General features: G+C 38.4%; 1 protein-coding gene across 1 annotated transcript in view; it reads left to right on the forward strand.

The window, feature by feature from the left end:
• Positions 1-130: 130 nt before the first annotated feature.
• Positions 131-16,968, forward strand: part of KIN (Kin17 DNA and RNA binding protein) — a 35,501-nt gene continuing 18,663 nt past the window's right edge. Inside the window, exons 1-7 of the mRNA XM_061181647.1 lie at positions 131-286; positions 4,061-4,155; positions 6,141-6,184; positions 6,269-6,391; positions 7,209-7,390; positions 9,802-9,850; positions 10,812-10,869. Coding sequence (XP_061037630.1) covers positions 173-286; positions 4,061-4,155; positions 6,141-6,184; positions 6,269-6,391; positions 7,209-7,390; positions 9,802-9,850; positions 10,812-10,869 — 665 coding nt within the window. The 5' untranslated portion in view covers positions 131-172. The remainder of the gene's footprint in view (positions 287-4,060; positions 4,156-6,140; positions 6,185-6,268; positions 6,392-7,208; positions 7,391-9,801; positions 9,851-10,811; positions 10,870-16,968) is intronic.

Below are 16,968 nucleotides of genomic sequence, written 5' to 3' on the forward strand. Positions count from 1 at the left end.
CTTCTTCCGGCAGGATGGAACGAAGCCTCGCGAGCGTTGGGGAGGGGCCCAGGCTTCCGAAGCCCCACCTCCTTTCGAGGAGGTTATTTGTCCTGCCCACCCCCGCCAGCCCTGTTCCGCTTCCGGTCAACCCGGCGCTGGGCTCCCGAAAGTTGTTGCTGCGGAGGGCGCGATGGGGAAATCAGATTTTCTTACCCCTAAGGCCATCGCCAACAGGATCAAGTCCAAGGGGCTTCAGAAGCTGCGCTGGTATTGCCAGATGTGCCAGAAGCAGTGCCGGGACGAGGTAAGCGGGCCCGAGGCGGTCCCCTGCCCACCCCCTCCTCTCCCCGGAGGGACCCCGCTGGAGATGCAGGCTGAGGTCCCCGACGCCGGGGTGAGGGCCTGGGTTTCCCGTCCCTAGTCGTGGGGGCTGCGCAGGGTGAGTCAAGGACTCAACTCAGTAGGGCCGTCCTTCCCTTCAGCCCCGTCCTTGCGGGGAGCCAGTGGCCTTTGACACCTCCTTGTTCCCCAGTCTAACCCCAAAAAAGAAATGAAGTAAGAAAAGGTTTTGCAGCCCTCGGAGAAGTGACCCCACTCAAGTCGTCAAGAAACGCGGGGTGAACAGTGCCGAGCCGGACTCCCGGGAGTGACAGTAACAGACGTCTCTGAATTGACGTGGCTCTTAAGACATGATCAGGGTGTACACCTCTTTTCGGGATTAGATGAAAAAGGAGAACTAAGCTCTTGCACACTAGTCACCTAACAAGCATTTATCGAGCACCTGCCATGTGCCAGGACCAGGATGTTATTGCGAGTGAGATGTGGCCTCTGGAGTCAGAATCAGAGTTAGGAAGCCAAGCTGTGGCCACTTACAAGTCACATTCTCTCTGCCTGTTTACTTATCTGAAAAGTGAGAATAGTAAGTGTCCCTACTTGTAAGATTGTTGTGAGTTTTAAATGAGTCAATTATGTATAAAGTGGCTCAAGGGGTCTTTGAGCAGATCTTGAAAAAACTTTGTATGCTGTGCTGTGGAGTTTACACTTTTCCCCCTTATTTAGATGGATGATGAAGCACCTGGAAAAATTGAGAGCAGGCTAGTGACAGGATCACGTTTTTCTCTGGAGATTGAATTGGGTAGGAAAGGAAGAACGCTGGGCACTTGGAATAATCTAATCCAGTGTTTCTGCAAGTGAGGGATGAGATACTTTAGGTGGGCCTCACGTTGAATAACATTGATACAGTTATTCTCTTTCATTTCTCTTTAGTTCTCTTTACTACTAGTCAAGGTAAAATTCTCACACAGAAAACTAGAGACTAGTACAGGGAACATCCATATATCCACTACCCAGATTTAACGCTTTAAGTTTCACTTAACATTTTAAGTACTTTGCCATGTTTCCTTTTCTCTGAAATATGTAAAGTAAATTACAAGCATCAGGATATTTCACCTATAAATATTTAAATACGCTCCTCTAAAATATTAGGATATTTTTCTATATAGCCACAATATATGTCATCACACGTAACAAAATTAATAAATATTTCTTCATATCATCTGGTGCATACTCCATAGTCACATTTTCTCAATTGTTCCCATGAATGCTTTTTAAAACAGTTTTTTTAGCACGGGGAACTATATTCAATATCCTGTGATAAACCATAATGGAAAAGAATATGAAAAAGAATTATATATGTATGTATGTATATATATGTATAAAAAACGGAATTCCTTTGCTGTACAGCAGGAATTAACACAACATTGTAAATCAACTATACTTGAATAAAATAAAGTAAAAACAAAAACAAACAAACAAAAAAACCCAGATCCAGTCAAAAGCTATAGTTGGATTTGGTTGTTTGAACTTTTTAAAAAATAGACTATTTTTTAGAGCAGTTTCAGGTTCACAGCAAAAATGATCAGAAGGTACAGAGATTTCTCGTACCCACTGTGCCCTCAATATGTACAGCCTCCCAGACCATCAACCTGGTGCAACAGAATGGTACTTTTGTTACAATCAATAACGCTACATTGGCACATCATTAGCACCAAAGTCCATAGTTTGTATTAAGGTTCACTCTTGGTGTTGAACATTCTGTGTGTTTGGACAAATGTATGATGACAAATATCCACCATTATAGTATCATACAGAATAGTTTCACTGCCCTAAAAATCTCTGTGGTGTCAGGTGTTAGGACTTTTAATTCTCTCTCAATTTTAAATTTAAAATAGAATTCCCTCCCTTCCCCTCAGTTGTTTTTCTTGACATGGACTTGAAGAGGCTAGGCCAGTAATGATCCTAGAGGATTCCCCCTTTAACAATTAAGTTTTCTTGTGGTTGTCGTTCGTCTTCTTTCTCTAACTCTTGCAGTTTTTGTAAACTGGAACTTAGGTCTGAAGGCTTGATTAGGTTCAGGTTAAATATTTGGGAGCAGAATCCTTGATAGGTGACCCTGTGTATATCACATTGCATCAAATAAGGAAGCCCATGATGTCTGGTAGTGCTAAGAAAATTGGGTACAGTTGACAGCCTGTAAAGTAATGTTGGAAAGTAATATTTTCCCCTTTGCAAGAGCAAGTAACTATGGGGGAATGAGTAACAAATACTAGTGGAGTGTGGAATCGTGCCCATAGCTCCAATTTCCCATCAGCCTTTTACTCATGTTTTAACATCTTTGCTTGAGTCACTTATTTCATTAGAAGTTGCAAAGTGGTTATTTTTCTAGTTGTTTTTACATGTATTGTTGACCACCATTCTTTTGTAAAAATGAGCTTTTTCTCGTTAACTAGGGTTATTTGGTTATCCTCAAATGTTATCCTAAAATAGAATTCCTCAGGGAAAGAGAAGACACGTTTGATTCTCTCTTTTAATTACTACTTTTCAGAGTAAGACACTTGGGGTGATTCTGACCTGTTTGCCCTCACATCTGTTCATTGCCCTTCCCTGCCTGGGGGAGGAGAAGCTGACCCCTACAAGCCCCCTCCCCTGTCTCTGTCTCTAGTACCGGAAGATTGAGGGGGAGGAAGGTCAGATCCGGAGTATTCCCCTCCTGCCCATCCACTCCCTTGAGTTTCTAGAATTTAATAACATTATTTTGCTTTCACCTTACTGATTTATTTATAATTTATGGAAAGTGGTGCTGGTTTTTCGTTTATGAGACTGATATCAAGTTTCCTTTTAAGACGCAGTTAAGGAAGAGTAATGCATAGGTAGGGCACAGAAGAGGCAAGAATTGTGTAGGCATCTGTGGATGACTGAAGATTAGGAAACTGCTCTAAGCAAGATTGAGTGTTGAAATCAGGGCAGTGGCAATGGGATTGAGCCGAGGGACTGGGTAAGTTATTAGGACGGCGGAGTAGACGTAGTGCTGAGTGGAGGTGGAGGACTCTGGGATGCTGTCCTCGGTCCTGGCCTGGGTGATGGTACAGGACAGTGCTGTTCACCAAGATGGGGGAGACAGAGGAGAGGCACATTTTTCATTTCTCTTACTAGTGGAGAATCAGGTTCAAATGTTAAGCAGAATAGACACAAAGTCAAAACTTGCATGTTTTTTACAATCATCTGAAGAAGATACAGATTTAGTATGATAAAATAAGGTTTATGTATAAAATTGCAAGTGTATTTTGGGTAATGAGCTAAAGTATAGGAAAGTGAGTGAAAATAGTTTTCTTAACGGAAATTCACTAATGACCCATTTTACTTTGTTATAGTCCTCGAAACGCTTGCATAACACTTTGTATGAAGTAGGTGCCCAATAGGAATTTGTTAAATTGAGTCAAAAAATAAAATTGCTCTTCTCTTACTGTGCCCTGTAATGTTTCTTACTAATGTCTGTTTTCCAAAGCAGTATTTTTCTGTCTCTTTCATCTTCTGGGATTCTTTGATTAGCAGGGTTGCAAAACTCAACTTTATAAAAAAAATTTTTTTAAACGATAGGGTGCTTACAGCCAGTGACTTGATTATTTTTTACAATTTATCATCAAAGAGCAGCTTTTTAGGATTTAATTAAATACTTATATTTAGGGCCCATTATAATGAGCTAAATCAAGATTTAACCACTACCTTTACATTTTTGTAGAATGGCTTTAAGTGTCATTGTATGTCCGAATCTCATCAGAGACAACTATTGCTGGCTTCAGAAAATCCTCAGCAGTTTATGGATTATTTTTCAGAGTAAGTAACTCAAAGCCATCCTTATATCATAAGCTTTATTCAGTTGGACGTTTAATAGATGTTTAATATTTAATATATTGGAAGCTCTGTTTATTCCTTACATATTAATGTGATAGCTGTATTATCTTTGTGCTCAGTTTTTGTTTTCTTTTGACAGTTTACCATTGTGTGGAATTGTTAGAAAAGTATGTCTCACAAATCAGTCTTTCTTCCATTCACTTCAAACATATGAAAAACCATCTCTCAGTCTAAAACAATTGTGGCTAAGAGCACAGGTCTGGAGTCAGACTGCTTGTCTTTAAGTCCTTTAAACCCGGGATTCTCCACTCAGGAGCTGTGTGACTTTGGGTGAACTTATTCAGTTTCTCTGTGCTTTAGTCCCCTCATCTGTAGGTTTTGTACCTTTCAAGTATTGTCTTTCCTTCATAGGGTTTATGCGAAGATTAAATGAGTTAATACTTTGAAAGTGTTTAGAAGAGTGGTCAGTACTCGATTAATATTAGCTGTTAATTATTATTATTACAATTAATATTTAGTCTTGCCTCCATCCCTTTCTTTCTTTCCAGGGTTTTAGACCTTTTGGTCTTAAACCCCAAAAACTTTTGTTTATGTGGGTTATAGCTTGTAAATTAGGGATTAAAACTGAGACATTAAAAAAATTTATTCATTTAAAATCACAATATAAGCCTATTACAGTTAAAATAACATTGTTACATGAAAATTAACTATATTTTCCAACACACAAAAAGCACACAAAAAAATTAGAGTGGAGTTGTTTTACATTTTTGCAAATCTCTTCAGTGTCTATCTTCACAGAACACAGTTGTATTCTCACATCTGCTTCTACATTCATTCTCTTCTGAAATGTTGCTTGGTTGAAATACACAGAGAAAGGCCAGCTTTTACACAGATGTGTAGTTGGAAGCGGGGAGAGTATTTTAGTAGCCTTTTCACATAATTTTGGCTATTTTTCTGTGATACTACATTGAAACACAATGACGTGGTAGTTTCTTAAAGATTAGTTGCAATGTGGAATCAGAGACCATATAGCAAACCTTTTGTACTCTATGACATTAAAATCCATGTGATCTTTTACTTTAAGTGGATCTTGTCCCCGTGCATGGTTTTGTAACATCACACATCAGTCATTTGGAAAATATTGCTTCATTGAGTTACACAGGTATTCTGAAATTCTGAACGGTGATACATTTTATTATGCAATATCATAAAATCATATTCAGTAATGTCAACTCAGTGCTGTCAGAAACATCTTTAAGTATTGGGAAGTATGTCAGACTCATGGTGGCGGATACTAGTTTACCAGAATTCACATTTTTTGTTTGAAAGCTCAAATTTTATCATTGGCAACAAATACCGTCAGTTGTTTTTCTTGACATGACAGGCTCACTTTGTTTATTTTTGAGAAAATATCTACTGAATACTTAATTTGAAATAACTATTGTCTATATGTGTGTCATTTCTCAAATATCAAGTGATGCTTGCATGTCTCTGTGCCAGATGGGAACAGCCTTCTCTTTCTCTTCACCTGTAAACGTCTTGGTCAGAATGTATATCTTATTCACCTATGTTTATCTGTCACTTAACACAGTGTGCTCAGCTCAGAGGGACACATTAAGTGCCAACTTCACGTTGTATTACCAATAGAATGGGATGATTATGCCACATTCAGTAGCACTGAGACTCCATGAAGAATCCGCTCCAAAGATGTGTGGGCACTTTTGCTGTGCCTCATTTACCAAGACAAAAAGTTCCAACTCCAACTTGACTTTTAACTTTAATTCTTGAAAGCTGTAATCTTTCAGGATTCTTCCCTTGTTCAGTTTTTAAAGGTTCGGAACAGATATTCACGTAGATGTTTTATATATCATGTGCTCATGCAAACTATATGATGGCTTAAATTTCAGGAAGGTGATGCTATGTATTTGTAGAAATTACCTTAATGCTCTCCCTCCCTACTTTATTAGGGAATTCCGAAGTGACTTCCTAGAACTTCTCAGGAGACGCTTCGGTAAGTATCTTAAGTCTTGTGCACATAATGACTTTATAATCTCATAATCTGCTCAGGGTCAGCAGTGTTGTAATTTCTTCTCAGGAACCAAGAGGGTTCACAACAACATCGTTTACAATGAGTACATCAGCCACCGAGAGCACATCCACATGAACGCCACTCAGTGGGAGACGCTGACAGATTTTACCAAGTGGCTGGGCAGAGAAGGTAAGAACAAGACATGATGTGAACAGCTGTTATATGGCTGCGCTGCAGGCAGGGAGAGAATGATCATATTTTCCGTGTAAATTTATGAAAAAGAGGATGAGTAGGGCAGTTAGAAACTGGTGGAGAGGAGCATAGTCTTCCAGGATTGGATTTGTGCGCTGCAGGTGTGTAAGAGCGTCTGGACTGATTCTGTCAACAGTGCAAAGATGTATCACTGAAGCATCCACTCCTTAGGTTAAGGATCAGTACCCGTCCTCTTCCACTTTTCCCCCTACCTTCGTTGCACTTTTGGAAACTTTTGTTACCCCTTCTTAAGGCAGTTTTTAAATTTGCTGCCTCTTTTCCCATTTCTAACAGGATGGAAAGTTCAGGAAAAGAACAGAGAAAGAAATTTTGTATCAAGGTATTAGTTATTCAGTGTGTTTCTTTATTCCATTTGGGGGAAGATTTCTGCTTAGTTAAGTTAGCAGAATATCCTGTACTCAGTGGATGTTAAGTACTTAGAGACAGTTGAATAATTACTAAGCAAGATAATGCTTTTTTTATGTTTCCCTTGTTTAAATGTGTTGCCTCAACCTAGTCAAAAATCAAAATAATATTTCTTTTCTCTTTAAAGAGATAAAATATTCCAATTAAAGTCTAAATGTCACTAACTGTAAATATGGAAAATTCACGTGCTGTATGAATTTGTGTATTTGAATGTGTTTGACTGAGTGTATTTGAATGAATGAGTAAATACTGCAGAGAGAGACCACATTTATATGTACTGTCAGCTTTGATTGTATTCAAAATTATAGTGTCCGTTACTTTTTTTAAGGTTTGTGCAAAGTGGATGAAACACCAAAAGGCTGGTATATTCAGTATATAGATAGGGACCCTGAGACGATCCGCCGGCAGCTGGAACTAGAGAAGAAGAAGAAGCAGGACCTTGATGATGAAGAAAAAACTGCCAAATTTATTCAAGAACAAGTGAGAAGAGGTCTGGAGGGGAGAGAGCAGGTGGGCATCATCCAGAGAGGCAATAGACAAAGGTGTGAAGAAGCAAAATCGCTTGTTTGTTTAAGCCTTGAACGAGTTTTGTAGGATAAAGAGCATAGCCAGGTATAAAAGTCCAGGCTGTGGAGTTGAGACAAACCGGGGTCCATTCCTGACTTACTTCACAAGTTTGTGTAATTATGGAATCTTCTAAACCTCAGTTTCCTCATCTCTAAAATAGAGTCAGTAGCTAGTGGCAAAGACATAAACAGAGCGTTTCAACTGATTATAATTAATGCAGTGCTAGGGATGAACACAGTGTGTGAGAACACAGAGGGCTGGCACTTGCTCCAGCCTGGGGAGGACCTAGAATATTTGGAGGTAGATACATCCCCTAGGCTGAGGAGTCTTGAGGAATTAATGGGTAAAATCCAGGTAAATGGGGGAGGGAAAGCATGATAAAGTTGGTTCAGTGTTAGAATAACTACATCAAGGCATTTATTTCAACAGACATTTATTGGTCACCTCCTATGTGCCAGGCGTTCTTCTAGGCACTGGGGATACAGCCAGTGGACAAAAGATAAAAATCCCTGACCCTCAAGGAGCTTACATACTAGAAGTTGTGTGTGAGCAGGAAAATACAGCCTAGTGTGTATGTGAAACTACTAGCCATTTAGTATTTTTAAAAACTTTTTATTGTGGTGTAGCACACATGAAGTAAAGTGGATGATGTGCATTAATCTTAAGATTACAGCTCGATGAACTTTCACATATGTATGTGTCTTTAGATGGATGGGTGGATGGATCAATAGATAGGTAGTCCCTGTGGCCACCACTCAGATCAAGATATGGAACATTTCTAGTATCCTAGAAGGTTCCCTCATGTCCATTCCCAATTAATATTCCTTGTCCTCCAAGAAGGAAGCACTATTCTGATATACTATTGATTGTTGGTTAGTTTAGTCTGCCCTTGAACTTCGTAGGAATGGAATCATCCAGTTTGTTCTCTCTGTGTCTGGCTTCCTTAGCTCACCGTAATGTCCTGTATGTGTAGTTCGTCTACATCCTTTCCTATCAGTGCTTCACTCTTTTTTTTGATTGATGTATTTCATTTTACGAATATAATACAATTTATTTATCCATTCTCTTGTTGAGAAGCATGTGGCTCGTTTCCAGTTTTTAGCTATTATGAGTACAGCTGCTCTGATCATTGGTGAGCACATGTTGTATAAGCCGTTGAGTACAAAGTGATGCAGGAAGTAGCAGGCGATGAGAATAAGACATCAGTGAGGATCACTTTGTGAATCAACTTTTGTACCATGTTGATTGAACTTCTTGATAAGTGAGAGAGTGTGTGTTACGTTACTTACATTAACATGCATATTGTCACACAATCTTTTAGGAGTTTTCTACATTCAGTTAAAACAGGAACAGTGCTTAAATTGCTGTAAATGTGAAATTTAAACTCCTTAAGACTGAAAGCTTTTTATTCTCTTGCTTTTTAAAAATTTAAATCTTCATTTTCAATAGAGAAAAAATTATAACTTCCTATCGTGGAAATTGCAAAGGATTCACATCTTGTACTGAGGAAAGAGGTTTACTTTTTGGAATAACATTATTGCTCTGTAACATTTTAGCTTAATATTGCTAAAACCTTCAAGTTAATTGTACTTTTCAGGTGTAAACAGTATCTTTACCCAAAAAAGCAGGGGAAATTCTGTTGATCAGTGCTTCCTCATTCTACATTTAAACATATCAATTTTTTCAAAGTAAGATCATGTTCTTTTTTGTTCCTTTGTGAAATCGTATATGGACATTACCTAACAAAATATTTTAGCTAGATCTCAAGGTCATCCTTCTTATTTATCAGTAGTAACAACAATTAACATTTATCAAACACTACAGCAGGCACTATGCTAAGTGTTTTATTTATATTATCCTAATTAACCCTTATCATAACTCTAAATATGTAGGTTATCCCTACTTTAAAGATGTAATGATTGAGCCTTCAGGGAGACGATGAGATTGACCGAGATGGCAAGGCTCATAGGTGGCAGAGGTGGATTTTATACACAGTCTTCTTTGAGTTAGTCTTAGACCCTTGATCATTACACTAAAGCGTACTACAAAAGAGAAAGGTTTTGCTGTTTAAAGTAATCCTCTAGCTAAGATTCCTAGAGTTTATTGCTTTATGTTGTTGTTTCCTGCTTAAATTGTAATAGAAATAAAAATGTAGGTAAACTTCTGCAGTTTGGTACAGAAAAGCTACTTTTTTCCCCCCGTAGAGTAATTCTTTATTGGAGAATATTTGCAATACACATAATTTCTTAATTAGTATCTTAAACCATTTTAGGTAGCAAGTCATAATTAAGGACTATTGAATATTGATGGTAAATGCAGTTGTGAACCAAACCTTCAAACTTTTTTTTTTAAAGGAAGTCCCTGTTTTTACGGAATTAAGCAGAGAAAATGATGAAGAAAAAGGTAGTTTTACTTTTCTTTCTTCCTTTTTCAATATGGATGCTTTTGTATTGGCTCTGCCAGAAACTAGCAACATGTTTGGGAGCAAGAGTGTTATCTGTCTGGATTATTCTCATCAGTAAAATGAAAAGGTGATAACAATGAATTGGATGGAATGCCGACAGCAACAAGTAACCAGACTGAGTAAAATGAGCCTAAACAATAAGGAAATACCTTGCCATACCAAGAGTCCCAGAGGTAGGGTGGTTCCAGATGCCACACTATCAGCAGCTGGACACAAGGTGGCTGCCAGCAGTCCAGCCGTCATATGCAGACCCAGCATTGTCCAGAAGAAGACAGAGAGCATCTCCCTCCTTTGGAGTCCCCTGTGAGCAAGGAAACTTTTCCTAGAAGACCTTCTTCCCACCAGCAGACTTCCTTTTGAATGTCATTGACCAGACTGTATCACATGTCCACCTCAAAAACAGTCACTTGGAAAGGGAGTGGAATTATTTTGATTGGTTTAGACCAAAGAGCCTTACTAATCACCTCCCATAGGTCCCACTCCCTAGTCCCATCACCTTGGGCATTAGGTTTTCAGCATTTGGATTTGGGAGGGGACACAAACCTTCAGACCATAGCATCCTCCAAGCCATACGTGAGGGGTATGGACACCCAAACAAAATTGGATTCCTGTTACCAAGGGGAGAGGGGCAGTGGAGTGGGGAAGTGGCCAAGGCTGTCTGCTACATCATATGATGGTCTTTCCCAGCTCTGTTAAACATCAGTCCAGTATATTTTACAGGAGTTTATGATCTCTGGGTAGGAGCATTCCAGCTCTCATGTATTCAAAATGTCCATGAATTTCTATGTAGCTGCATTGTGATATTTATTATAATTTTTATCATAATTTTGTTTTATTATATCTGATGTTTTATTATAATTTTCCTGAAATATATATGGAATACCAATTCTTTTCTTCCAGTTACATTTAATTTGAATAAAGGAGCATGTAGTTCAGGAGGAGCATCTTCCAAATCAAGGTGAGCTATGTGAACAGGTATCTTAGAACCTGAAAATTTTGATGAAATGTTGATTACTACATTTTAAAAGATGCAGTACTGTGAATTATTTTTTTCTGGTTATTTTCATCTCTTTTTCTTTTTTGTTTAATGATTGTTTTGTTTTATTTTCTTAGGAACTGGTTTTTTTCTTATTTGCCTATGATGAGCTGACTCTTTTAAGGAAAAGCTCATTTTGATTAAATGCTTCACATGGTAAACATTTGCTTCTCCCTGAAAGCTTCTCCACTTAAAGGTTCTTTCTGTGCTATGGCAATACTATTCAGTTTTCTGTCATAGCCCACTATCAAGTTTGTTAGCTGGAGTACACACTTGTTGTTTTACCTGCTCTATTATGATTTTCTGAGAACAGAGACTAACTTATTCAACTATCTCCTTAGCACCTGGTAGAATATAAGTGCATTAGTAGACACTCAGTAATAATTGCCTTCCCTTCTAGATGGTGTGGTACTGAGCAAGACTTGACCAGCCTTTTCTATAAAGAGCCACGTAGTAAATATTTTAGACCTTGTTGGCCATGTGTCTTTGTCATCACTTAACTCTGCTCTCAGAGCGAGGATGCAGCCATAGATGATACATAAGTGAATGAGCTTGACTGTGTTCCAATAAAATCTTATTTATAAAAACAAGCAGCAGACTGGATCTGGCCCTCAACTGAAATTTTTCAAGCCCTGGTATGGCACGTAGTCAGGTATTTATATCTACTTTTCATGTTCTCTTCTCTTGCAGTTCTCATATATTCTTTCACCAAATATCTGTGCAGTACTTGTGATGTGCAGTGCATTCAGTTTGGTTATGGTGGTGAAAAGATAAATCAGACAGGGTATTCAGGAGGGCACTGTATATTCAGTATCTACTGCAATTTAGTTTTAAGCTGGGTGATTTGCTGTTTTACTTAATATTCTACATGGTGCTTATTTAACCTAACTCAGTTTTTTGTTTGTGGGAGTTTTTTTTTTTTTTTTTGGTTACTTTACAGGCTAGTGGTTATTTGCACGACTAAATAAGTGTCTAGGAGAATTGAAGGAAACGGGCAGTCTGAGTCAGCAATGCCTAACTGCTTCAGGATGACTTGCCAACTGTCTTAACTTTGATCAAAGTGTTTCAGTAGTAACATCTATATTAGATATCATGAAGAAATTGGTTAATTGGGTTCTATATATGATACATTTGAAAAGAAAATTTCTTTTCAAAATATTGCTGTGATATGACCTGGAAGACAGGCTGGAGTATATCTTAGCACATGCCATATAGTTTTGGACCCTTATGTGTTTCTATTTTCCTTTATTATTTGTTATTCCTAAGTGTAGATGAATGTTGAGATTGGTCCCACTGGGCCCCAAATTGATCGCCCTTATGTTAGTTTTCTATGGCTGCTGTAACAAGTTACCACAAACTAGGTGGCTTGAAACAACAGAAATTGATTCTGTCTCTGGAGGCCAGAGTTCTGAAATCAGTATCCTTGAGCCAAAATCAAGGTGTCTGCAGGCCTGTGCTCCCCCCCAGAGTCTCTGGGGAGAATCTGTTCCTCACCTCTTCCGGCTTCTGGTGGCTGCAGGCATTCCTGGGCTTTTGGTTGCATCCCTTCAGATTTATCTCTGCTCCGTCTTCACATCACCTTCCCCTCTGTGTGTCATCCCCCTCTGCTTCCCTCTTTTTTTTTAAATTTTATTTTTATTTATTTATTTGGTTGCTTTGGGTCTTCGTTGCTGCACGTGGGCTTTCTCTAGTTGCATCGAGTGGGGGCTACTATTTGTTGCGGTGCGCGGGCTTCTCATTGCAGTGGTTTCTCTTGTTGCGAAGCTCGGCTTTAGGCGCGAGGGCTTCCGTAGTTGTGGCTCGTAGGCTCTAGACCGCAGGCTCAGTAGTTGTGGCACACGGGCTTATTTGCTCCACGGCATGTGGGATCTTCCTGGACCAGGGATCGAACCCGTGTCCCCTGCATTGGCAGGCGGATTCTTAACCACTGCGCCACCAGGGAAGTCACTGCTTCCTTCTTAAAGGATGCATGTGGTTGCAGTTAGAGCCCACCCAGATAATCCAGAATAATCTCATTTTAAAATCTTTAACTTAATCCCATTTGCAAAGACCCTTTTCCAAATAAGGTAACATTTGTAGGTTCCAAGGATGAGGACCTGATAGCTTTGGGGGTCTGCTATTCAGCCTATTACATCCCTATGCCAAACTGTGATTTTATTAGTAAAAACATTAGTTTTATTTGACCAAGTTCTGTGACTTCAGTCTCAACTGTCTATAATAATGTGAAAATAGTGTCACAGATAATACAATGGAGAGACTATCTAAGTTTTCTTTTTCTGAAATTATGGTGTATTTTTTTAGAGGTTGGGATTTATTTTCCTGTTGATTTATATCTCTTATATATTTAAATCCCAGAATTAACTAAGTGATCTAGATATCAAAAATGGATAATTTAGGCTGTGTGAGGCACAAAGATAAGCCCTGCTTCCCCATTGCTGGAACAAAGATTACTCAGTTCTCACTTCTGTTTTTCCTTTGGGCTTCCCTGTCTCTTTTTTTTTTTTTTTTTAACATCTTTATTGGAGTATAATTGCTTTACAATGTTGTATTAGTTTCTGCTGTATAACGAAGTGAATCAGCTGTATGTATACATATATCCCCATATCCCCTCCCTCTTGCATCTCCCTCCCACCCTCCCTATCCCACCCCTCTAGGTGGTCACAAAGCACCGAGCTGATCTCCCTGTGCTATGTGGCTGCTTCCCACTAGCTATCTATTTTACATTTGGTAGTGTATAAATGTCCATGCTACTCTCTCACTTTGTCCCAGCTTACCTTTGCCCCTCCCTGTGTCCTCAAGTCCATTCTCTATGTCTCCGTCTTTATTCCTGTCCTGCCCCTAGGTTTTTCAGAACCATTTTTTTTTTTAGATTCCATATATATGTGTTAGCATACGGTGTTTCTTTTTCTCTTTCTGATCTACTTCACTCTGTAGGACAGACTCTAGGTCCATCCACCTCACTACAAATATCTCAATTTCGTTTCTTTTTATGGCTGAGTAATATGCCATGCTATATATGTGCCACATCTTCTTTATCCATTCATCTGTCGATGGACACTTAGCATGCTTCCATATCCTGGCTATTGTAAATAGTGCTGCAATGAACTTGTGGTACATGACTCTTTTTGAATTATGGTTTTCTCAGGGTATATGCCCAGTAGTGGGATTGCTGGATCATATGGTAGTTCTATTTTTAGTTTTCTAAGGAACGTCCATACTGTTCTCCATAGTGGCTGTGTCAATTTACATTCCCACCAACAGTGCAAGAGGGTTCCCTTTTCTCCACACCCTCTCCAGCATTTATTGTTTATAGATTTTTTGATGATGGCCATTCTGTCCTGTGTGAGGTGATACCTCATTGTAGTTTTGATTTGCATTTCTCTAATGATTAATGATGTTGAACATCCTTTCATGTGTTCATTGGCAATCTGTATATCTTCTTTGGAGAAATGTCTATTTAGGTCTTCTGCCCATTTTTGGATTGGGTTGTTTGTTTTTTTGATATTGAGCTGCATGAGCTGCTTGTATATTTTGGAGATTAATCCTTTGTCAGTTGCTTCGCTTGCAAATATTTTCTCCCATTCTGAATGTTGTCTTTACTTCTTGTTTATGGTTTCCTTTGCTGTGCAAAAGCTTTTAAGTTTCATTAGGTCCCATTTGTTTATTTTTGTTTTTATTTCCATTTCTCTAGGAGGTGGGTCAAAAAGGATCTTGCTGTGATTTATGTCATAAGAGTGTTTTCCTCTAAGAGTTTTATAGTGTCTGGCCTTACATTTAGGCCTTTAATCCATTTTGAGTTTATTTTTGTGTATGGTGTTAGGGAGTGTTCTAATTTCATTCTTTTACATGTAGCTGTCCAGTTTTCCCAGCACCATTTATTAAAGAGGCTGTCTTTTCTCTATTGTATATTCTTGCCTCCTTTATCAAAGATAAGGTGACCATACGTACATGGGTTTATCTCTGGGCTTTCTATCCTGTTCCATTGATCTATATTTCTGCTTTTGTGCCAGTACCATACTGTCTTGATTACTGTAGCTTTGTAGTATAGTCCGAAGTCCGGGAGCCTGATTCCTCCAGCTCTGTTTTTCTTTCTCAAGATTGCTTTGGCTATTCGGGGTCTTTTGTGTTTCCATTCAAATTGTGAAAATTTTTGTTCTAGTTCTGTGAAAAATGCCATTGGTAGTTTGATAGGGATTGCATTGAATCTGTAGATTGTTTTGGGTCGTATAGTCACTTTCACAATGTTGACTCTTCCAATCCAAGAACATGGTATATCTCTCCATCTGTTTGTATCATCTTTAATTTCTTTCATCAGTGTCTTACAGTTTTCTGCATACAGGTCTTTTGTCTCCTTAGGTAGGTTTATTCCTAGGTATTTTATTCTTTTTGTTGCAGTGGTAAATGGGAGTGTTTCCTTAATTTGTCTTTCAGATTTTTCATCATTAGTGTATAGGAATGCAAGAGATTTCTGTGCATTAATTTTGTATCCTGCTCCTTTACCAAATTCATTGATTAGCTCTAATAGTTTTCTGGTAGCATCTTTAGGATTCTCTGTGTATAGTATCATGTCATCTGCAAACAGTGACAGTTTTACTTCTTCTTTTCTGATTTGGATTCCTTTTATTTCTTTTTCTTCTTTGATTGCTGTGGCTAAAACTTCCAAAACTATGTTGAATAATAGTGATGAGAGTGGGCAAACTTGTCTTGTTTCTGATCTTAGAGGAAATGGTTTCAATTTTTCACCATTGAGAATGATGTTGGCTATGGGTTTGTCATATATGGCCTTTATTATGTTGAGGTAAGTTCCCTCTGTGCCTGCTTTCTGGAGAGTTTTTATCATAAATGGGTATTGAATTTTGTCAAAAGCTTTTTCTGCATCTATTGAGATGATCATATGGTTTTTCTCCTTCAGTTTGTTAATATGGTTTATCACATTGATTCATTTGCGTGTATTGAAGAATCCTTGCATTCCTGGGATAAACCCCACTTGATCATGCTGTATGATCCTTTCAATGTGCTGTTGGATTCTGTTGGCTAGTATTTTGTTGAGGATTTTTGCATCTGTATTCATCAGTGATATTGGCCTGTAGTTTTCTTTCTTTGTGACATCTTTGGTTTTGGTATCAGGGTGATGGTGGCCTCATAGAATGAGTTTGGCAGTGTTCCTCCCTCTGCTGTATTTTGGAAGAGTCTGAGAAGGATAGGTGTTAGCTCTTCTCTAAACCTTTGATAGAATTTGCCTATGAAGCCATCTGGTCCTGGGCTTTTGTCTTTTGGAAGATTTTAAATCACAGTTTCAATTTCAGTGCTTGTGATTGTTCTGTTTATATTTTCTATTTATTCCTGGTTCAGTCTCAGAAGGTTGTGCTTTTCTAAGAATTTGTCCATTTCTTCCAGGTTGTCCATTTTATTGGCATGTAGTTGCTTGCAGTAAGCTCTCATGATCCTTTGCATTTCTGCAGTGTCAGTTGTTACTTCTCCTTTTTCATTTCTAATTCTGTTGATTTGAGTCTTCTCCCTTTTTTTCTTGATGAGTCTGGCTAATGGTTTATCAATTTTGTGTATCTTCTCAAAGAACCAGCTTTTAGTTTTTTTGATCTTTGCTATTGTTTCCTTCATTTCTTTTTCATTTATTTCTGATCTGATCTTTATGATTTCTTTCCTTCTGCTAACTTTGGGGGTTTTTTGTTTTTCTTTCTCTAATTGCTTTAGGTGTAAGGTTAGGTTGTTTATTTGCGATGTTTCTTGTTTCTTAAGGTAGGATTGTATTGCTGTAAACTTCCCTCTTAGAACTGCTTTTGCTGCATCCCATGGTTTTGGGATGTCGTGTTTTCATTGTCATTTGTTTCTAGGTATTTTTTGATTTCCTCTTTGATTTCTTCAGTGATCTCTTGGTTATTTAATAGTGTATTGTTTAGCCTCCTCGTGTTTGTGTTTTTTACAGGTTTTTTCCTGTTATTGATATCTAGTCTCATAGTATTGTGCTTTGAAAAGATACTTGATATGGTTTCAGTTTTCTTA

The sequence above is a fragment of the Eubalaena glacialis genome, chromosome 2, assembly GCF_028564815.1.
Source record: "Eubalaena glacialis isolate mEubGla1 chromosome 2, mEubGla1.1.hap2.+ XY, whole genome shotgun sequence".
NCBI lineage: Eukaryota > Metazoa > Chordata > Mammalia > Artiodactyla > Balaenidae > Eubalaena > Eubalaena glacialis.